This window comes from Oncorhynchus masou, chromosome 1 (assembly GCF_036934945.1).
Source record: "Oncorhynchus masou masou isolate Uvic2021 chromosome 1, UVic_Omas_1.1, whole genome shotgun sequence".
NCBI lineage: Eukaryota > Metazoa > Chordata > Actinopteri > Salmoniformes > Salmonidae > Oncorhynchus > Oncorhynchus masou.
Window position 1 is genome coordinate 36751467 of NC_088212.1, and position 23607 is coordinate 36775073.

Below are 23607 nucleotides of genomic sequence, written 5' to 3' on the forward strand. Positions count from 1 at the left end.
TGGATGCTAAAGGCTGGAGGCTAGCTCTCACTGGCTGCTAAAGGCTGGAGGCTAACTCTCACTGGCTGCTTGCTACAGGGCTGTGCTGCACCCATGGAGCTGTTTAATTGAGACTCTAGTAAGCCTTCTTGAATCTGCTGCATTAGAAGCAGAGATTAGAGATGCTTAAAGGTCCATTCTCTCCTTAGCTCTTCTCTCCCTCTATCTCGATCTGTCACTCTCAATTTGCTCCTTTCATATTTGTTCTGTGATATTTCTATATTCAGAGGGATTCCACTTGCTCCTTGCTGCTTTGCTAATTTGAAACGTATATTTTAGGTTTACCGCTGCTACCACTGTCTTGTTTAGTAATATTGTATCCACCCTGCGCGTTTAAATGTAGCTAGCTGACTGCGGTGAAATATGCCATTATCACTACTAGCACTTGTTCTGTCATCCACCATTTTCTCCAGCAGTGCTTTTTTGTCAGTAGATTCCGATTAAATTCTCCTTGAGCTGTATATTTCTTTTTGTGGTATTAGTTATTTCGTAGAAACATTGTAACCCATTAAAATGTTGTGCTCTCGGTACTGATCAGGGCAGTTCTATGGAATGCTCTTCATTATAAAAGCTCCTTGTCTTCCCAGGCACCCAGATGAATTGGCTGTGATGAAGTGGCTGGCTGGGTTCAAAGTGCTTGGCTACAGCTTTAGAAATCCCTTGAAAGATCTGGGGGAGGGAGAAGCAAAAAGTCCATGATAAGGGGCAATGATCTCTTTTCACAGCACAATTGAAACATAATTATTTCATGCCCGATTGTGTGCTCAGCAAAGCCCTGAATAGGAGCGGCATTTAACTTTAATTAGGTGTGATTTATTCATACTGACTGGATCGCTCGCAGAAATTTGATCATCTGATTATAGTCAAGCATGAAAATGACCTGATTAAACACTTCATGAAACCTAGAAAGGGAAATAAAAGGGGAACCTTGGGTAGAAGAAGAGGCAGTAAGTTGAGGGAGAGAGTCGCAGGGGAAAGGGGGGAGGCAGGCAGCTATTGGCTTAGCTCTGTCTTCTGGACCTACATACCACACATAGTTCTCCATAACTGTTTAACAGACATTTCTCCAAGCTTTTTCCTTTCACCAGGCAATGGTGAACCGTACCAAGAAATGGGTTGAATTCTAATAAGGGAAACATTTTCAATTGTTATTATGGTGGATGCTTACCAACAGGTGTATATCTACCGCCTCCCTTCACGTTTGTTGTTTCTTTGTCTATGCAGGTGTGTCAACGAATGAGAATCCCGAGTCCAAGACTGTCAGCTCGGCCAAAGTCTCTGGGCTCCAGCGTAGCCAGGAGCAGAGTAACGAGGTGTCCTTCGCCCCGCCTGTGTCCAGCCCCACTCCGGCCTCCCCGCCTTCGGGCTCCCCTGCCCCTGCTGCCACCGCGGCAGGCCCCCCTCAGCCCCTCCCCAAGGCGCAGCTTACCTCCCCGCCCCCCCTCCTCATCAAGAGAGAGTCAGATCGGGTGCCGCCCATCCCCAGATTCCCCACCCCTCCCCTGCTGAGGGCCCAGCCCCACCCTCTCCAGGAGCACCGGGTCCCCGTCTCGCTCCCTCCCCCAGCACCAACACCACGCCAGGCCTCTCATCAGCCACCAAGTGCACCAGCATCACCCGCTGCATTACAACAGCCTGCACGACATCAGGTACAGTAGGACACCATCTGATCCGTATGCTCCGAGTCTGTTTAGTTATGTCTGATCCGTATGCTCTGGGTCTGTTTAGTAATGTCAGATCACTATGCTCTGGGTCTGTTTAGTTATGCCTAGCATTCTTCTTATGCTTTATGCCATGTGTCAAACTCATTCCACAGAGGCCTAGAAGCTGCGGGTTTCTGCTCCACCCTTGTACTTGATTGATGAATTAAGGTCACTAATTAGAAAGGTTGTCTTGGTCTTGATTGAAAGGAAAACCCGCAGACACTCGGCCCTCCGTGGAATGACTTTGACACCCCTGCTTTATGCCTTGCTGATATGATATAATTAAGCAATAAGGCACGAGGGGGTGTGGTATATGACCAATATACCACGGCTAAGGGCTGTTCTTAGGCACGAAGCATCGCGGACACATCCCTTAGCCGTGGTATATTGGTCATATACCAGAAACCCCCGAGGTACCTTATTGCTATTATAAAATGGTTAGCAACGTAATTAGAACAGTAAAAATAAATGTTTTTTCATACCCGTGGTATATGGTCTGATATACCACGGCTGTCAGCCAATCATCATTCAGGGCTCGAACCACCCAGTTTACAATATTAATATATATATAATTATATAATTAAATATATATAATTCCTTTTATATTGTCTACTCAAGAGGAAATTCAGGTCAGCACATTACATTATATACACATATTCTCAGCATTTACAGATGCAGCTTCCAGTCATGTAATAAACCAACACAAATTCACTGAATACACAATCTATAACTCATTGCTGACAAGGTTTTTCTCTCTCTGTCTTCTCTAACATTACATTCACAGCGGCGGCAGTGCAGGCCTCCCCAAGCACCACCACCTGCCCCCCTCTCCCCACCACCTGAGCGGCCTCCCCTCCTCCACCCCGGCCCTGCCCCTGTCCATAGCCAACCTTTCTACCTCGCACTATTCCTCCCTGCGAAGCCCGGCCCATCGCCATCCGGCCATGTTCGCAACCCCGCCACACTTCCGCCACCTCCGACCTTACCCACCAACAGCCTTGTGGTCCCTGGGCACCCCGCTGGCACCCCCTACCCAGGTAACACTGCCCTCCTGACCGCTCTGGAATGAAGGCTCGTCTGTCTCTAACATTAAGTAGCAATTCAGCCAAAGTAACAATCTTATATTGTGATTTCCAAGTCAATTGTTGCAGAAATAAATGTAAACCCAACTGTACAGTACAAGCTTCCAAGTACAGAGGGAATAAATGAAGTGATTTATGTAACATTAAGTAGACGTTAACATGCCAGGTTACATGGTTCTGTAACAAGCGCTCTAACCATTCAATTCTAATTTGATGATGTGGTAAGTGAACTGATTTATTACAATTTCACATGCACCAACAGAGGGAATAATGGTTAGATAGAAGACTATTAAATAATCCCGTTACAAATTATAAAGGCATCTGCAATGTATTGAGGTGGTAGAGATTTCCAAACCCAAACAAAGTTTTAGTCGTCTGGGTTTGGGGGGAAATGGCAGAGGATCTTTTCACCCACCTCCACACTGCATGCTGTCAACTAACTGTTCTCTTATGCCAGGTCAGGGGGAGGTCACATTAGATAAGACTTGAGCGAAATGACGTAAGACTTTCCTATTAAAGCTGCCCGTTTGTTCTTCTACTGTGCAAATGCTGTAATGTCTACATTGTATTGAAATATGTCAAATGTAGACAAATTGTATCTTTAAATGACTTTGTCTCTGTATAAGAGAAATGATTGTTTGTTGTCAATTATTCTTTATTGATACTATTTCAATGTTTATTGTACTGTAATAGACGATTAAAGTAATAGCACTAGGAGTAGCTAGAATATGTAGCATTGACATCTAAGACAGAGTGGAGGGAGAGTCTGCTGTGTTTTCTGCTGAGGTGACTCTTGGTTCTCTCTTGTCTTTAGATACCAGCCTGTTGATATCATTCAACCAACCAATCATGTATTGCCAGCCTCATTCGGGGATTCTGATTGGCACATTGTCACAGGCAACTCTCTTACCGCCACCAATGAGTCCTCACGTAGAAAACCCTCACAGCATGAGCTGGAGAAACAGAGAATGCCAGGTGACTATTCTTTCTTCTCTTCTACCTGTTGTTAAAACTGACTGGCGTCCGTGCCTTTCTTGTGTCTCCCTTCCCCCCCCCTTTTCTCGCTCTCCTTTCTTGCAGAGCATGACCTCCTGCGGCAGGAGCTGAATAACCGCTTCCTGGTTCAGAGTTCAGAGGGGCGGAGCCGGGGGCCGTCCTCCGCGGGGTCCCCGCTGGCCCCTGTGTCACTCCTGAGGGGAGCGTTTCACCAACACCAGCACATGCATCAGCACCAACACACCCACCAGCACACCTTCACGCCCTTCCCGCCCAGTCTGCCCCCGGCCGCCATCATTACTCCGCCCACCGCACCCCCCATGGTGCGAACCCCAGCCAGAAATGTGAGGATAAGTAAAGCTCCCATATACAGTACCTCAACCCCCCCCCCCCTATTCCTTGTCCCCCAAATCTCCAAACGCCTCCCCTGGTCGCCCTCCTCCAGTACCACCCCCACCCCCCCCCCCCCACCCCGACTGATAGGGCCAGAGCCTGCCCTCCTTCCCCACCCAACATGTTACAGTGACACTGTAACCGTGTGTTTTTACTGAGGGCTGAGAAATAGGAGGCAGGGGCATAATCCTCACTACAACCCCAGAATGAGTAGTCTCCCCTCCAACAGTACACATGTTTGTAGTGGTTCATCCTCAATGCTGAAACCAGACCTAACTCACAGACTGCTGCTACATATAATACTAGACGTTATGCTTTGGGACCAGAGCTTTACATGTGGATTAGCCTGTATAGATGGCCCCAAGCTTCATTGCTTTACAATGCACAGAGGCTCACAATATGCCCCTTTTCCTTTCCACCACAAGGAAGCTTGCAGAAGCCATGCCGTTCAATGTACGTCAGTACAGTTGATTCAATTTATTCATCATTCTCTCTCTGAACATGACATACATTTTGCCATTTCAATTTTTTTTGCCCTGGAACAAAGGAGACCGATTGAAGGGAGTGTTTTCATTGTTTTCATATGGATGTGTTTTAAATGTTTTTGAATGTCCTGATTTCCCTGCACCGCAACAGAAACAAAAAGGGCCTTCCAACAGATGTGTGGCGTGACTGCGGTGCACTGGGGGCTTATGCTCAGCAATGACAAATTCAAAGCCTGTGGTTACACTCAATGACTTCATTCCAGATGAAAGGGAGTGACGTCATTCGGACTGTTTTGATAATGCATAATTGCTTCCGTGCCTTTTCAACCGCCATCAGGCAAGGCACCGGCATTGAGTCAGCCAAGGGCAAAAAATTGGCAGCTCTAGATCGGAAAAAATTTCCCCGGAAAAGTTCTGAGTATTCATCCATCAATCATTTGGAATGCATATAGCAATCTGAGAAACCCATTCAGACAGGACTCGCATTTGTGCCCTTTCAACATTAGCCTAATAGATACAATCCATCATGTCATGACCCCTGATTAAGAGTCTAGGGCCCATTTAGAGCGCTGGGAGCTATTTGCTTTGTGGAATCTAACATGTCATAAACCCCAGGAAAAAGGCTTAGCTTATTTACAGTACATTACACAGCTATGTGATAAGCAGTCAGGGAGACTGTTTAGTTTAGATTGTGTCTCTTAGTCAAAAAGCATGTGTAGGCTGCTGTTATCCTCTTCTGTCTGCAGCTGAGCCCTCCATTCCTCTATATGTCAGCCGGACATTATTTATATGCATTGATATGCACTCTGTTTGAAGAGGAAAAGAACTGGAGTTATTTTGTCCGCTTGCTAATAGTGGTATAATGTGGTGTGTGTGTGTGATTGTGTGCGTTCTCATCTGTATGTTGTGGCCGATGCATTGTTGTCACAATGGAATTTAAGGCTGTTAATGTATTATGTTTCATTGAGACTGTTTTTCCTTAACCCGTGTTGTTTTCTCTCTCTCTCTCCCTTCCCTCCAGTAGCATCGCTATTTCACTTCCATTTGACTGTTTAGAGAGGCACGAGTCATGTTGATGTTGTGGTTGTGTTTAGTGTTGGTCATGATGTGTGCAGTTGGATCGCATTGGCCCAGCTGTGCTCACTTTTGAGTGCTCCATGTCATTCCAGCTACGTAACAGCCCTTGGCTAATAGCTGTAATTAATGAAATTATGAATCCTCTGTATTTGTTTATTGTTCTACACCCTCAAGCAGGTGGCCTTGCCAAATGGCAACAGTGAGTGTCTATTTTCCCCTCTGTCTTCTTAGGGAAAAGGAACATCCTTAATTGTTTAAAGATGAATTATTGAGCTTTAATTATCCAAAGCTGTTTACAATAAACCTCTGACAGGGTCGCGTAAATTACAAAGAAGGAGTTTTATAGACAGCCATAAAGCCACCAGCGAGTGTTGCTCCCCCGGTGTAAAACATTAAACAGGCCCGTGCTTCAGAAGGGGGGGGAGAAGGGGAGCTGACCGGTTGAATGTGCTCGGAAGCTGCGTCAGCATTTCCACTCAATAGGGTGTCTGTGTTTGATTTGGGCCAATTATCGCCCGCAAACACAAACACGCTGCCCGCCGCTGTGGCCGTTCTCTGTGGCTGGATGTTGAATGGCCCCGCTTCACTGGGAGGCCCAGCCCAGTTAGAGAGAGGAGCTGTGCCGAGTGTGTTGAGCGAGAAAAAACGCCTCCTTTCCCGTTTGTGTCGCAGGAGGGAGGCACACACACACACACACACATTTCACTGATACATGTGCAACCCATTTTTCTTTATATGTAAACCCAAACCAGCGGTGGATGCCAAGAAGTCTTTGTCAAAACACTTTCAAAAGTACATGCAAATGGTTTGTGTATTTACGGAATAGGAATAAGTTACTGTCCGTTGCAATTAGCTAGTTTCAGTATTGGCTTACATGAAGGCATACATAATCTGATGCTGTATATGAGGCTATAGTCTTTCTGTTGAAATCCAAATGTCATTATTCTATTAGTCATAGGGTATGCTTCGGAAAAATGTTTCATTATATTAAACCATTTGAGGCTTCCAAAGTTATTTCAGTCTCATGCTGTACATGTCCAAAACGAGCTCTCTTGCATGGAAAACATAGTCTGCCCAATTCAATTTCCCCTACAAGAGACTTACTGTTCTTATACCCACAGTTATATGATCTTACGCATAGAATATTGACATGTCGATATTCTTTCAAGTCTCTCTTTTGTCTCACACACTAAATTGACAACCCCCCGTTAGTATATGTTTCTCTGTGTGCTCCGTTTCGACAGCAGAGATCATTGTAAAAACCCTACATCTGTCGCAGCCAATTACATTAACATTTCTCCAAATGTTCCACCCAATAAGAATCATTACTCAATCTTCTCGTTTTACACTGGGGCCTTTTTTTAAGGTAAGGAGAGCTCCCCCCACCCAAGTATAGTACTGTATCTACACCTAATTCGATGGCTCTTTTTCTGTGGTGCAGGCGAAAATCATGTCTCCCTAATCGTGGTAGTCCAGTTGATTAGTCATATCGCTGACGATTTAACGCCTTCTCCGTCTGCCGTTCGGCCGGCCAACCGCACGCTAAATGAATCAATCTCATTACCCCAGAATGCTCAGTGTTTTCTTTAAGCCAGCTGCTGTCAAACGTGGGCTTATGATCTGACTGCTGTCGTACTACTGTTGAACTTCCTCTCTCTCCTGTGTTGTTGTATCACTGAATAGGTGTAATGAGTCCAAATTGTGTTTCACTGTATATCCTTTAATGGTCTTTGGTTCATAGATGCAGAGTTCCTGTTATTGTCATTGGTCAGTTTGGCATCACTGACGTGTTACTGTATTTTCCTTCTTTTTTTTGCAGTTCGACAAATACGCTCCAAAACTGGACAGTCCATTCATTAGACATTCTAATGTAAGTAATCCTATTTACTTCTCTCCACCTCCATCACCGTGCCCTCAGTATGTTTTCTATCAAATATTTACTGTGGTTAGGTAGTTTGGTCATTTCTTCTTCTGCACGTGTTGAAGTATGTGTGGGGGTCGTCTCTATGTGTCTTGTTGTAATCTGTTTTAAGAGGTGGTTTTGTGTCTCCCCCATGTAGTTCTTCCCCTCCTACCCCCCCACAATGCCAGGCATGCCCCCGCTGCTCCCACACTCAGGACCCTTCAGCTCACTGCAAGGAGCCTTCCAGCCCAAGGTTAGCCCCACAGACCTACACACACATGTATTGCAGACGCACACACATACAAAATACAGCACCTGCTTTTACTCCTCCGCTCGCACAAAGCAAGTCCATTGTACGCACCCAGACATACACATGTATCCGAACTCGTTCCCTCACCCACACAGGACAAAAAACCCACACGCACAAATAAACGAGCACCCGGTTTTTCACAAACGCACCCGCACTGGCAACTTACCATTCTCTCGACGTCTCACCCAAGAAATGAGGATAGAATCAGGGGGTCTGAATAGCACCAAAGCCTTACTTTTCATTCTGTGTACAGGGCAGCAGACAGCTGCGTTTGAATTGAACCGGCCTGATAAATCTGCTCCTGCTTCTTTTTTCCCAATAATGGACTATGCAAACAAGGCCTGTCTCTAAGCTGGCTGGGCCTGAGCCGCCAGCCACCGCGCCACGCTGCACTGTGCAAGGGGAGATAAGCAGCAGCCGTGTGTGTGTGTGTGTGTGTGTGTGTGTGTGTGTGTGTGTGTGTGTGTGTGTGTGTGTGTGTGTGTGTGTGTGTGTGTGTGTGTGTGTGTGTGTGTGTGTGTGTGTGTGTCGATCAGGGCCTGGCAGGCGCCCAATAGGCTCTGACCCTGTTGTAAGCCACCAATCAAAGCTGGCCTAAATCCCCTGGTCTTATTCCCCACAGGCTCTATTATGGAGGCCTTTTGTTGGCTGCCTCCAGATGGTTAGAGTGCAGTACAGTTAGCCCCCTCCATTCACCACCTAAATCCCCCCCCCCATCCACTGGGCACCACTGAGCAGCAGTGAGAGAGGGGAGAGGGGTTGAAGGATAGAGGGGTTGGAGGGTGGTCTGGTGCTAGTGGTGGTCAGAGTACAGTACACCACCTTAATCCCCCCACTGTGGAGGCAGAAGGGTGACGGATGGAAGGTGTGGTGCTAGGGGTTACAGGGATCACCGAGTACTCTGGGATGGATTACGATGGCGAATCTAGGCATTCTGGTTCTTCTAGACCTCAAAGATATCCTTTGCAGTCTTTTTCTGACACTGCACCAGAGCCCTTAAAGGTGTGCTAGCCATTGACGTCACGCACAGTTTCTAGCTGCAGAGACTCTTTGCCGTGAATCAATGCAGAAGAGCCAATGTTTTTGAGTGTGTACTGGTTTGCCTATGTTATGCTTCAGTCTGTGCAAAGTCCATATTTCCCACCATCTTTGTAACACTTTTGCTTTGCCTCTTTCTCTCCTCCATATCTCTTTATCGTCTGTTTTAGTCCTCCAACCCCATAGACGTAGCCTCCCGCCCGGGGGCCGTACCTCACACACTCCTACAGAAGGACCCACGGGTTAGTAGACACAGGCCCCGGTTGTCCCTCGAAAGCACCAAGCACACACTTTTCTGTCAACAATAGAGATTCATTCAATTGATTTGGTTGTTGTTGATTGTTATGTCTGTGGGTTCATAATGGTTCAGTTTTTCTCTTATCTCGACGCAGGTATCAGATCCTTTCAGGACATCAGTCAGAGTAAGAGATGGTTTCATTTTCCTTTCATGCACTGTCAAATCAAGTACAGTACCGTCGTGTCATAGCATTGAGTAAATTCTACAGTACCGTCATAGCATTGAGTAAATTCTACAGTACCGTCATAGCATTGAGTAAATTCTACAGTACCATCGTGTCATAACATTGAGTAAATTCTACAGTACCGTCGTGTCATAACATTGAGTAAATTCTACAGTACCGTCGTGTCATAACATTGAGTAAATTCTACAGTACCATTGTGTCATAACGTTGAGTAAAATCTACAGTACCGTCGTGTCATAGCATTGAGTAGATTCTACAGTACCATTGTGTCATAGCATTGAGTAAATTCTACAGTACCATTGTGTCATGGCATTGAGTAGATTCTACAGTACCTTCGTGTCATAGCATTGAGTAAATTCTACAGTACCATTGTGTCATGGCATTGAGTAAATTCTACAGTACCTTCGTGTCATGGCATTGAGTAAATTCTACAGTACCTTCGTGTCATAGCATTGAGTAAATTCTACAGTACCATCGTGTCATAACATTGAGTAAATTCTACAGTACCTTCGTGTCATAGCATTGAGCAAATTCTACAGTACCTTCGCGTCATAGCATTGAGTAAATTCTACAGTACCTTCGTGTCATAGCATTAAGCAAATTCTACAGTACCTTCGCGTCATAGCATTGAGTAAATTCTACAGTACCATCGTGTCATAACATTGAGTAAATTCTACAGTACCTTCGTGTCATAACATTGAGGGTTTGGGTCTGACCTCAAGTCTTTTGCGTATTTTCAGAAGCCTGGCAAGTGGTGTGCGGTGCACGTCCAGATTGCCTGGCAGATCTACCACCATCAGCAGAAGATGAAGGTGGGCCAGCTGTCTCTGTGTGTGTGTGTGTGTGTGTGTGTGTGTGTGTGTGTGTGTGTGTGTGTGTGTGTGTGTGTGTGTGTGTGTGTGTGTGTGTGTGTGTGTGTGTGTGTGTGTGTGTGTGTGTGTGTGTGTGTACGTGTGTGTACGTGTGTGTACGTGTGTGTACGTGTGTGTACGTGTGTGTGCGTGTGTGTACGTGTGTGTGCGTGTGCCCGTGCGCGAGTGTCTGAGTGCGAGTGTGTGAGGGAGTGAGTGTGTGTTTCTGTCTGCGTCTTGGGTGGCAGGGGGGGGGCTGTGTTTTCCTTTCCAGAGGATTCCTATTTTTCTGTATCTAGTTAAGCAGCGGACATTTTGGTTATGGCTTGGAAAACTCCTGTTGTCTCTGTCATGGTGTCACTGTCATAGGCACCCCGTCCTCATGGGGTTTAGTGGGCCTAATCAGCTTACCCTGATGTTGTTATGACACAGTATGTGTTGGGGATCTAGTGGCATTATATATGTTGTCACCCCTGTCTGATCTCACACAGTGATTATCGTACTGATTATAGCAGATTACAAGTCCCTCCTTGAGCTATGACAGTGCTGGCATCAATTATTGTTAATTACTTACACATGCAAACACTGACAGTTCCTCTGTTTCTGTTCTTCCTCCTCTTACCTTTTCTTTATCTTTTTTTATTTCACCACCTTTGTGTTCTCTCTCTCTCTCTCTCTCTCTCTCTCTCTCTCTCTCTCTCTCTCTCTCTCTCTCTCTCTCCCCCTCGGCCCCCCTACCCCTCTCCCTCTTGCTAACAGCAGATGCAGGTAGACCCTCACAAACTGGACATGAATGGAAAGCTGGACCTGTTCAGCCGTCCCCCCGCCCCGGGGGTGTTTCCTGGGTTCCCCTACACCCACGACCTGGCACGACCCATGTTCTCCTCCACAGGTCAGTATAGGGTTCATCGTCAGCCACCCAGCACAGGGCACAGAAGGATTTTTTTTGTGGACGGAGGGGGGAGGGTACAGACCATTTTGTGGGGATCACGCTACAGACGTGCTGAGGCACCCTCAGCACCCCTACTTCCCGCGGCTATGGTTGTCTTCTATTCTCCTTTACCCACAGCTGACCCCTTGCTCTGGCCAAACGCTACACCACGCCCGCGGACCTTCATTTTTTTCACATGGGTCAAGTGGCATTTTGAAACTTCGTCATTGGCTTGGTTACTCCGATTGGTTAGAGACGATCCAACCGCTGATGACTTTGTTTTGTAAAACACCCCTCATTTGAACGTCACCACAAACAACTTCAACGTCTCAGACTGAAGTATGTAGCGAGCATAGAGCAGCGGAATAACTCGCTTTGAGTCGTCAGGCAACAGCTGACTAGTTGAAGTGCTGTTGTTGTAAATGTTGTTCCAGACTGTGTCAGATGTGGACATGAATATGGATGTTTCTCTATGTGTGTCTCTCAAATAGCACCCTATTCCCTACATAGTGCACTGCTTTTGACCAAGGCTGGGTGCCATTTGGAACACAATCAGTGTGATAATTGACTGGTAGAACCTGCCTTGAAGGGCAACATGGAGGCGGGTGCCCTTTAGCTTGTAATTATGCAGTATTGTATCATCGTGTATGGGCTTGTAATTGGCTCGTTCATTAACCATTCATGATATATGGGTGAAGAGCGTTTTGTAAGAGAGGTCAACGTCTGTTCATAACAAAGCGCCCCCATCCACACACACACACACGCTCACGTGAAACTATTGAATGTTATGGTAATTTCTATCAAGCCTTTCTCAACCAGCCACGATGAAAAATCAGATATCCTTCACTGTATTTGCAGTGGTTTGAATGTTTATCTAATTAGCATTGCTACTGTAAAATATTGATTGGTTGTGACAGATGGCTGCTGTCGCGCTACTAAATGAGTGGACACACTGAGGTAACACTGAGGTAACATGGTCTCTCACCCTCTCTCTCCTCCCATAGGTTCTGGCCATCCGGCCGCCTCCCCGTACGGGCCCTCCCCCCACCACAGTGGCTTCCTGCCTCCCAGCCACTTGGCAGGTAAGTGTAAGTAGCACCACATTTTACAGTCACTTTTTTTTCTTTTTCCTCTCTCACAGTGTTGCACTCGTTTTGAGAATACTTCTACAGTCACTAGGGCATAGGGTTGCGAAGGGAGGGTATATTACTGGTAACTTTCTAAGTTTTACCAGTAAACAACCAATGTTTTGGTAACTTTTAAGTTTCGGGGGGAATTTTATCGTATGATATCTGGTTGCCTTTTTGGGTACTGGAATTATCTCTGGCCCTTTGTGTGGCCTTATTGCATTTAGAAATATGTAAAATAATCAAATAAGATGAAAGAAAATGTATTAATAGAATGACAACGCTGTAAAACATTATCATAACTATAAATCATCAACTTACTGCTGTTTAATATGAGACTTTCAGCATTTTTTATTTTTATTTTTTACACACTTTCATCTATTTTACTATGTCAATATGTTTTTGCTGTAAATCAGGGCTCAAAACTGCGACCAAAACACTTGTGTTTATGACCCAGTGCAACACCAATTTTCTATTGGTCTCTAAGGTGCAAGTCGCGTTAGATTTTGGTTCAAAATTCACCTTCATTTTTTTTGCAGATTTATTCAAATAGCAATGGGTATGCAACAATGGGTATGAATCTTTGTGATGTGCAATTCAGTCATCATACCCTGTTTGAATGAACTTTTCTAAAGGCTTTCCCAATTAAATGTTGACTGCAAAGTGAATGATATCCTGATGATTTGTATCAATCACGGGGCATTTGTTTTTGCAAACTCTGCCATCACATGTAGCCTACACTGTACGTTACAAAGACACTGTCTCTTGCTAGGCACGCAATTACATTTCAGTCATTTAGAAGACACTCTTATCCAGAGCTAGTTACAAGAGCAATTCGGGTTAAGTGCCTTGCTCAAGGGCACACTGACAGATGTTTCACCTAATAAGTTTTGGGACTCGAACCAGCGACCTTTCGGTTATTGGCCCAATACTCTTAACTGCTAGGCTACCTGCCACCCTACAATTGATTTAAAGGGCAACTACATTTTTTGGGGGTTGGTGATCTCAGAAGTGATCTCCCTATAGGGCCCTACAACTGTAGAGTGACTGTTCAAAATCACAAATAATAACAGCCTTTTTGAGATTTTTTTCCCCTCCAAACAAGCAATGTAAATATGATATTGTCAAGTTAAAATGTAATTATTTGTGTATGGACGGTAGGTCATTATAGGCTTTAGGCTATTTGCTCAGCCCCCACATTAAAGATAACATTTAAATTATGTATCATCCGCTTTCCAGTGCCGGTATTGTTTTTATTCGGCCAGTAGCTTTCAGTTGGCACTGCAAGGGCATCATTTAAAAGGTGGCTAGTTATTATTAGCCTGGTTCTGTATGAAATGCAGGTACATTACTGGACACAGGTCAGATCATTATCGCCGCTCGGTGGTAAAAAATGTATGCAACCAAATCCTGTGCTGGTGCCATCAACTGAAAAAGTTGGTGTAAAACAAAGTGAGTCTCGAGCCCTGTAAATGTTTTGGCGCCAAACTGGTGCCAGTTGTAAAAAAAAAAGTCAGTGGTTGGAAGTGTGCCATTGTTGATTGGATGTTTTTTTCATTAATTAGGCTATTTTCTCTTGAGCCATATGGCCTATCCACTAGAGACTCTAGGACATTATGGACACGGATAAAAAACAAATACTATATATTATTAATATATATTTTTTCAGTTATTGAAGTATAAATTACCATAGATTGCCATAGATTACCTGTTAATTACTAAAATTACTGAAAGTTCCAGTAACTTTGGTAAATAACCAGTAGTTTTGCAACCCTACTACGGCATCATTTCATAACATAGCCCTTTGTTGATTGGAAACGAAGTTCACTTGAAGGTTATAATCGGCATTTAGAGGTCCTTAGTTAGCTAGTGAGGTCATCCTGTTGCTCCATTTCTTGCACTGAATTTGACTTTAGAGCTGTGTATAGAGAGCCCTCCCCCCTGTGATTCATTAAATACACCCTTGAATAACCCTCCTGCCTGTACTGATGTGGATGGAAGGCAACTCTGGGCTTGTTGAGGTACTATTTCTAATCCCCCAACTTTATTTTCCAGCCCCTTTGTTCAAGTGAAGGTTTTTCACTGCACAACACTTATTTCATACTGTCTTGGACAGAGGCAGATGGCCTCAGCAAAGATGACATTTTACCTTGAGGCTTCTTTCTATAGCATCTTCAAGTTTTGCTCGTCTATTACACAGGCAGAGTAATAGAGGTTTTTGTATTCTTCTGTATTTCCTATCAAAGATGTTGTTTGGCTTCAGTGCAGCAAGGTGATTTCATGGGATAAGCTCTTGAGTCAATCCAATTTGAGTTTATAAACACCTGGTGCACAGGGGGGAAATGTTATTACACCCCTCAAAGATTTTGGGTGAAATTCCTGCCCAAAGAACGAACTCAAGTGTGACTCGGCAGGAATGATTTCCTAGCTGTTGTTTGCTGATAAATTGACAAACCGTGGCATTGCATTCACCACAGAGTGGAAGACTTTCAAAACGAGATTAAAGGATCATTCATTATTGATATATCCTCAGTAATTTTCCATTGTGTCTTCTTGACAGTGTTAGTCAACCTTGAAATCTTGATAATGTTGTCTCCTGATTCCTCCGGTAGGTATGCATACCTTTCCAATTTCCGTTACCCCCTGTAAACTGTGGCCAGGTTTAACTAAGGCACTTAGTAAAATAACATTTTTAAAAGCACTACGTAGAATGATGAAGGTTTATTCGGGTTGGAACCATTTTCTGAATCCAGGCGGAACCTTTTCATCCAACGAAGAACCCTTAAATAACCCTTGAACCGGGATTCAAAATGGGTTCTCCTACAGGTACAGCCGAAGATCCCCATGGTTTTAGGTAGAACATTTTTTCTCAGAGTATGCAGGTTAAAATGGAAGCATCAAACACTGAAGCCTCTGTAAAAACTAGTAGACAAATATTCTCCTTTCATGCAACTATGTGCCTGACTGTCCAGACTCCAGACTAGCATGGCACATTGCACATGTCAAATCCCCTTTCCATTTGTAGTCCAGCTCCAACCATAACCCCATCATACTCCCTAGCATCAGGATCAGAGATCAAAGGCTCTCCGCTCCATTACGGACAGTGTGGGAGTAAATCCAGTGTCCAAGAGGCGTGAGTGGCCAGAGCAGGCAGCCAGCCTCGCTAGCTAGCTACATACAGTAGGATTAGAGGAAGTAGTACGACAGAGCTCCGCTTGTAAGAGAAAAGCCGAGTGGAACGAGTGGTCGGGCTCCTCCAGCCAGCTCAGCTAATCCCTGTTTGGCATTTTGCAGATCCTTTCAGTCGCTCCAGTACCTTTGGCGGCCTCGGCAACCTTTCAACCAGTGCCTTCGGAGGATTAGGCAACCCCTCGCTTGGTAAGCGCCGACCCCCCCCCCTCCCCCGCCCCCCCACGGCCAGACACAGCGCAGCTCAGCTTTAGACCACAGGGAAGGGCCAGGAAGGAAAGAAATCAAGGCACTTAGCGCTGCATCAAATGCCAAAATAAAACTAGCACAGGGAGGAGCAAAAAGGCAGGCAGCACAGCAGCAGAACAGCACAGCTCTCTCTCTCTCTCTCTCCACCCCGCTCTCCCCAGTAGCTTGGCTTCAATCTGACAGCAACACTGCCAACGCACACAGCACTCACAGGCTTGCTGTTTGGTTGCTATTCATGTATTAATTATTCTACAAGCCCCCTCATCGCCACTGTGGAGGACTCTCACCCTCTCTCTCTCTCCCTCTTCCTCTCCATCTCTCTCATATTCTCCTCTGCCAAATCATTTCCCCTGTAGCGAAATGGATGTCAGTGAAATAGACACGCTATGGAATGCTAAGGTCTCCCTGGCTTTTCACAACCCTTACCCCCAGAGGGAAATTGATTACCCCCCCATCCACCCCCCTTTCCAGTAAAAAGGCCCTGAGAATGAGGAGTGAATTGGGGAGCAGAGCAAAGTAGGGCCCTTGGTCCAAGCAGCTAGAAGCGCAAAGGGGGAAGCCATTAACCCTGCCAGTCTTTGTAAAGCAGAGCTCTTTGCAGCAAGAGACCACTCAGAACCCTCAGGACAAAGACAACGTTGCTTTTGTGTAGATTTTCTTTATTTCCTCGTCTTCAGACTCTTCCTCTGATGATCTGTGCCTAGGAGGGGTTTTAGTTTGTTTTGCTCACGCTCTTTTCTCGATGTCTCCTCTCCTTAAGGCTCCAACAGTATCTTTGGCCATAAAGAAGGCCCCGGGGGCCTGCCAGGCTTCGGCAGCCCCCACCACGATACCTGGAACAGGCTCCACCGGACCCCACCCTCCTTCCCCACCCCGCCGCAGTGGCCCAAGTCTGCAGACGCGGAGCGCAGCAACTCAGTCAACAGCCACGAGCGAGAGAGGGAACGAGAGAGGGAACGGGAGAGGGAGAGAGAACGGGAGAGAGAACGGGAGAGAGAACGGGAGAAAAGGGATTCATCCATCAGCAAGGAGGAGAAGGATAAAGACAGGTGTGTATTCTATATGAGTACAACTCTGAATCATTTCTGTTAGTTGTAAGTAACACAAATGATTGTGTTATTTGAATACAAATTCTCATGCACACATATTTCCCCCCCAAAACTATTTCCAACCTTCTACCCTTCTGATAAATGCATATTTTTTATTTTGTTTGTCTTTCTCACAGAGATTCGATTGACCGTAACCGTCACTCGAACCGTTCCTCCCCTGCGTCGGCCCAAACCAGCTATCAGATCAGCAGCTTGATCCGCTCTAACAGCCAGAACTCCAGTGACTCTGGTCGCCACCACAGCGCCAGTGTGGATCGGGTCCGGGAGGCCGAGAAGGAGCTCCTGGAGCGCCACCGAGAGGCAGCCATTCTGGGGGACGTCAAGGTGAAGGAGAGCCGCTCCCCTGGAGGAGGGAAGGAGGTGTCTGACAGAGACAGACGCTCGTCAGAGGACCCCATCAAACCAGCCCATCGCACGCCCTCTCCCTACCCCAAGGCTGTCCTATCTGAGACAGGAATGAAGATGGCTGGTGGTCCCCCACCCACTCTACTCAAGGACGGGGACAGGGACAGGAAGGAAGGTCCTCCGTCCTCTGGGGGGGACCTGCTGCTGCACAAAGTGAAGAACGACATGAAGATCAAGGAGGAGCGCAAAGAGGACCAGGAGGTGATGGTGGTGAGCTCCGAGCCTGCCACTCAGCCTGCTCCTCCTCCTCAGCCTCTACCTCCTCCACCTCCCCAGCCCGGTCACCACCACCACCACCACCACCACCCTCCTCTGTCCCAGCAGCCTCCTCCCCCCTCCCCACGCTGCAGTGACTTGCCCACCCACGGCTCCCTGCATGGGGTGCACATGGCCCACTCCCTGCCCCTTTCCATGAGCGCCATGCACCAGATGGGCAGTCTCAACGTGCTGGACCGGGCCCGCATGGCTCCCTTTATGGGGGTGAGCCCCCTGGCTGCAGCTGCAGGTAGGGACCGGATGCCCCACCAAGCCTTCCCTTGGGACCCACTGAGGGAGGCCTACCGCAACCTGGACCTGCAGCGCAGGATGGACTTTCAGCTGAGGGCTGAGCAGGCCCAGCGCTTCCCCAGCATGTACGAGCAGGAGCGGGCTTACCGGGAGAGAGAGGCCCACGACTACTCCCACCATGAGCACATGCTGGAGGTACGGCGGGAGCACGAGAGGATGAGGCAACAGGCAGAGGAAAGAGAGCGCCAGCACCTGAGGGAGGAGCTGGACCGAGCGCGGCTCCACCAGCTGCACCAGTCCCCCATGGAGGGACACCTGCCACACATGCCCCCCTTCATGCCCCACCTGGGCGGCATGCCCTACCCCAGACTCAGCCCCTCCACCGGACACAACGGCCTGCTAAACCGGACGCCCCCCACTGCTGCCCTTAGCGCTCCCCTAGTGCCCGCGGGCAGCACCAGAGCAGCCTCCCCCAGAAGGACTACCCCCCACACCACCCAGGACCCCCGAGATTACTCCCCCTCCCGCAACCCCAAAGAAGTGGAGGCACGGTAGCTTGACATAACAGACAAAGGACGTGAATGCTTAAAAAGGCGCACTCCCCAATTTAGAACCTTCTAGAGAGAACAAGATGCACTGCTTTTCAATGGAGAAAGGCATAAGTAAAAGCGAAAACAGTATGATTGTACAAAGTAAAGATTTGTAAGGGTGAAGAAGCACATGCCATGCTTTTATTTTATATGGACAGGCTGATGAGAATGTTGGTTAGAAGAACACGAATCAAAAAGTATGTGTATGTTAGTTGCCGACTTAAAATTTGATATTAATATATTAATCCAATACCTTTTGTCGATTTTTCCGTGAAAAGTGAGATTCTGATTGAAAAGAGAGATTCTGATTGAAATGAGTTTGTACATTTCCTATCCATGTTCCATGTATAGACATCATTTTTATGAATTTGTATTTTGTGCATTAGTCCATTTTTTCAATATTTATCCCAGTTCCATTGTGAGACATATCAAGGATGATGCTCCACAGTGGATGATGCTCCACAGTGGATGGGAGTGGATGATGCTCCACAGTGGATGATGCTCCACAGTTTTTACCCAGTAATTTAACCTCATGGTACCTGAAAATACTCATAAATGATCATGTACAAAGTTACATTAAAGATTTGTTGCATTTTTTATTTGTTTTGCCTTTGAGATATGCAGACAAATATATATTACGAGGTCTTTGTTCGGTCTCTGTAAAGAAGAATTCGTGTCAAAAAAAATGACAATGTAAATTTATTAGGCTTTTTAAATGTTTCTAGAAAAACAAATGAAATCAAAACAGAACCACTTCCCGGTTGTAAACCATGGTAACAGACGAGCCTGTCCAATGGGAGGGAAGGAGGGCGGGCATCAGAAGGGTGCCTGGAATGATCTTCTGCAATCTATGCAAAGAGGCACTGAGCACCCCGATGGAGAGCCACCTGGAATGGAATGGACTGTTGGATAATGTTGATTCTGTGAGAGGAACTTGGATTAACTCAACATGTTTTTCTTTCCAATCATGGGACATGGAATTAAACCTACAGACTTCCTGGTTACAGATAAACTGTACCAGAAGCTTACATACAGCCCCAGTGACAGCAAAGGAAGACACGTTTGATTGGGCGGCAATAGGACTTTCTCTGTCGACCGTTGTGGTGTTGTGCAGTTGTTTTTCTTAGACTTGTATACAAAACAAGTAGAGTTTTAGGCGTGCAAAAAAATGAAAACGAACATTCATGTACGGAATAAAGTTTGGACCTAATACCTGCATTATATCGCTTTTTATTCACATTCAGGATCATTCTCTGAAACCAGGGATACTGGATGTTAACCCCTTCAAAATGTAAAATGGTGACATAACAATAATTCACAAATCACTGAAGGAAACGTTTTTTTCATAGATTTGACAATACTGCCGGCATCTTAGCTTGCTCATTTCATTTAGCACATTTCGAACATCCTAAATGAAATACAGTGCAGTAGCCAAGTATCTAAAGCCAAGGGGGGGCTCTGATCTTATGAACATTTGACAAGTCATCTCACAGGGATTAGCTGCAGGGCTCTCACAGCTGTCCTGGGGGATCGATGGGTCTGGGGAGAGGAAAGGCAATAGAGGGTGGGACTAATAGAACATTGATTTTGTAAGAAAGCAGATTTTTAGTGTTTGTGTTGCAGCTAACCACTATTGACTGGAGGCCGAGCGGAGTATTGACCTGCGGCCTGGACTCATTAAGAGGAGCAATGCCAGGGAGGGAGGCAGCAGGCTATCGGATGTTAGAGGAGAGGAGGGCCGCTCTCCCCTGATCACTCTCCCCTTTCTCCCCCCTCCTTCTCTCACCTCCTATCCCCACACTCATCTGTTTCGCTAATGAAGCCGGAAGGTTCTCTGGAGTGGTCCGAGGAGAGGGACATCCAGACGCCCCGTCCCGTTATCGACGAAGGCCCTTCTCTCTCAATTCAATTAAATTCAAAGCAAGTGGAATAGATAATAATCAATAGTGAAATAAACCATACAAAATGTACAGTAAGCATTGCACACACAAACGTTTCAAAAGAATAGAGATTTAAAATGTTATATTCAGGCTATGTACAGTGTTGTAGCAATGTGCAAATAGTTGAAGTACGAAAGGGATAGATATAGATTGTTTTTATAATGGTGTTTGTGCTTCACTGGTTGCCCTTTTCTAGTGGCAACAGGTCACAAATCTTGCTGCTGTGAAAGCACACTGGAATTTCACCTAATAGATATGGGAATGTATCAACAAAACAAAAAAACAAAATTGTGGGTCTGTGTAAGGAAATACCGTGTCTCTATTATGGTCAAACGTTTGGTAGGAGGTTAGGAAGTGCAACTCAGTTTCCACCTCATTTTGTGGGCAGATAGCACGGAGCCAGTCTTCTCTCGAGAGCCAGGTCTGCCTATGGCGTCCTCTTAAATAGTAGCAGTACCCCCTGTATATAGCCTGGCTACTGTTATTTTATTGTTGTCTTTAATCATTTTTTTTTAAATATATATGTTTTATTTCTTTTTTCCTTTCTTATTATAGACACCAAGGAACCTGGTGCTCTCAACCTGCTCCACTACAGCTCCGTGGATGAGAATGGGAAGTGCTCCGCCCTCCTTTTCCTGTAGTCCATGATCAACTCATTTGTCTTAATCACGTTGAGGAAGAGATTGTTATCCTGGCACCACACTACCAGGTCTCTGACCTCCTCCCTATAGTCTCATTGTTGTCAGTGATCAGGCCTACCACTGTTGTGTCGTTGGCAAACTTAATGATGGTGTTGCAGTCATGCTTGGCCATGCAGTCATGGATGAACAGGGAGTACAGGAGGGGACTGAGCACGCACCCTTGAGTGGCCCCCATTTTGAGGATCAGCGTGGCAGATGTGTCGTTATCTACCCTTACGACCTGGGGGCGGCCCGTCATGAAGTCCAGGATCCAATTGCAGATTTAGGTGTTTAGTCCCAGGGTCCTTAGCTTATTGATGAGCTTTGAGGGCACTATGGTGTTGAATGCTGAGCTGTTGTCAATGAATCGCGTTCTCACGTAGGTGTTCCTTTTGTCCGAGTGGGACAGGGCAGTGTGGAGTGCAATAGAGATTATGTCATCTGTGGATCTATTGGGGCATTATGCAACTTGGAGTGGGTCTAGGGTTTCTGGGATAATGGTGTTGATGTGAGCCATGACGAGCCTTTCAAAGCACTTCATGGCTACAGACATGAGTGCTATGGGTCGGTAGTCATTTAGGCAGGTTACCTTGGTGTTTTTGGGCACAGGAACTATGGTGGTCTGCTTGAAACATGTTAGTAATACAGACTCAGTCAGGGACAGGTTGAAAATGTCAGTGAAGACACTTGCCAGTTGGTCAGCGCATGCTCGGAGTACACATCCTGGTAATCTGTCTGGCACAGCGGCCTTGTGAATGTTGACCTGTTTAAAGGTCTTACTCACATCGGCTACGGAGAGCGTGATCACACAGTTGTCCGGAACAGCTGGTGTGCTCATACATTCTTCAGTGTTGCTTGCCTCGAAGCGAGCGTAGAAGACATTTAGCTTGTGTCACTGGGCAGCTCACGGCTATGCTTCCCTTTGTAGTCTGTAATAGTTTGCAAGCCCTGCCACATCCAACGAGTGTCAGAGCCAGTGTAGTATGATTCAATCTTAGTCCTGTATTGACGCTTTGCCTGTTTGATGGTTCGTCCTAGGTCATAGTGGGATTTCTTATAAGCGTCCGTGTTAGAGTCCCGTTCCTTGAAAGCGGCACCTCTACCCTTTAGTGCAAATGTTACATGTAATCCATGGCTTCTGGTTGGGGTATGTACATACAGTCAAATAAAAAAAATTAAAAAACTGTGGGGATAACGTCATCGATGCACTTATTGATGAAGCCAGTGACTGATGTGGTGTACTCCTCAATGTCATCGGAAGAATCACAAAATATATTCCAGTCTGTGCTAGCAAAACAGTCCCTTAGCATAGCTTAGCATCTGCATCATCTGACCACTTCCGTGTTATCAAGTCACTGGTACTTTCTGCTTTTGTTTTTACTTGTAAGCAGGAATCAGGAGGGTAGAGTTATGGTCAGATTTACCAAAAGGAGGGCGAGGGAGAGCATTCTGTGTGTGGAGTAAAGGTGGTCTAGAGTTTCTTTCCCTCTGGTTGCACATGTAACATGCTGGTAGAAATGAGGTAAAACGGATTTAACTTTCCCTGCATTGAAGTCTCCGGAGACTAAGAGCGCCGCCTCTGGATGAGCATTTTCTTGTTTGTTTATTGGCTTATACAGCTTATTGAGTGTGGTCTTAGTGCCAGCATCGGTTTGTGGTAAATAAACAGCTATGAAAAATATAGATGAAAACACTCTTGGTAAATAGTGTGGTCTACAGCTTATCATGAGATACTCTACCTCAGGCGAGCAAAACTTTGAGTCTTCCTTAACATTAGATTTCCTGCACCAGCTGTCATTTACAAATAGACACAGACCGCACCCCTTATCATACCGGAGGCAGCTGTTCTATCTTGCCGATGCACAGAAAACCCAGCCAGCTGTATGTTATCCATGTCGTCGTTCAGCTACAACTCAGTGAAACATAAGATATTACAGTTTTTAATGTCCCGTTGGTAGGTTAGTCTTGATCGGAGCTCATCCATTTTATTATCCTATGATTGCATGTTGGTTAATAGGACTGATGGTAGAGGCGCCCCGACCTACGTCTCTGATATCTCCATCTCTTCTTCATGTGAGGATTTGGGCCTTGTCCGGTGTCTGAAGTAAATCCTTCGAGTCTGACTCATTAAAGAAAAAATCTTCATCCAGTACGAGGTGAGTAATCGCTGTCCTCATATCCAAAAGCTGTTTTTTTCAGTCATAGGAGATGGTGGAAGAAACATTATGTACAAAATAAGTTACAAATAAAGCGGAAAAACACAATAGCACAATTGGTTCCCATCTCCTCCGGCGCCATTCAAACACTATTCAGGCTTTCTATTGCCAAGTTTAAACCTTCACTATTGCAGTGAAACGTTTTGTCCAGGAAGTCACCTGAAAGGGATTGAATTTGTTGTTGCCCAGTTAAACTTGTGTATCCCACAGCTATATGGCATAGCCAGATCAGGGTCTAACATAAGGACGACTCTGAATTTGCTATTCTGTTCATAAATAGGCTACATTTTCTTCATATCATAATG

The 23607-nt window shown here is 45.9% G+C and overlaps 1 protein-coding gene across 1 annotated transcript in view; it reads left to right on the top strand.

Moving 5' to 3' along the window:
- Positions 1 to 19676, top strand: part of LOC135543262 (autism susceptibility gene 2 protein-like) — a 414672-nt gene extending 394996 nt beyond the window's left edge. Inside the window, 15 exon segments of the mRNA XM_064970405.1 lie at positions 1264 to 1597; positions 1599 to 1688; positions 2527 to 2699; positions 2702 to 2779; positions 3905 to 4164; positions 7595 to 7645; positions 7836 to 7931; positions 9197 to 9268; positions 9419 to 9448; positions 10249 to 10320; positions 11119 to 11251; positions 12295 to 12378; positions 15712 to 15795; positions 16616 to 16904; positions 17081 to 19676. Of these exon segments, the coding sequence (XP_064826477.1) occupies positions 1264 to 1597; positions 1599 to 1688; positions 2527 to 2699; positions 2702 to 2779; positions 3905 to 4164; positions 7595 to 7645; positions 7836 to 7931; positions 9197 to 9268; positions 9419 to 9448; positions 10249 to 10320; positions 11119 to 11251; positions 12295 to 12378; positions 15712 to 15795; positions 16616 to 16904; positions 17081 to 18431 (3197 nt within the window). The 3' untranslated portion in view covers positions 18432 to 19676.
- Positions 19677 to 23607: the final 3931 nt, after the last annotated feature.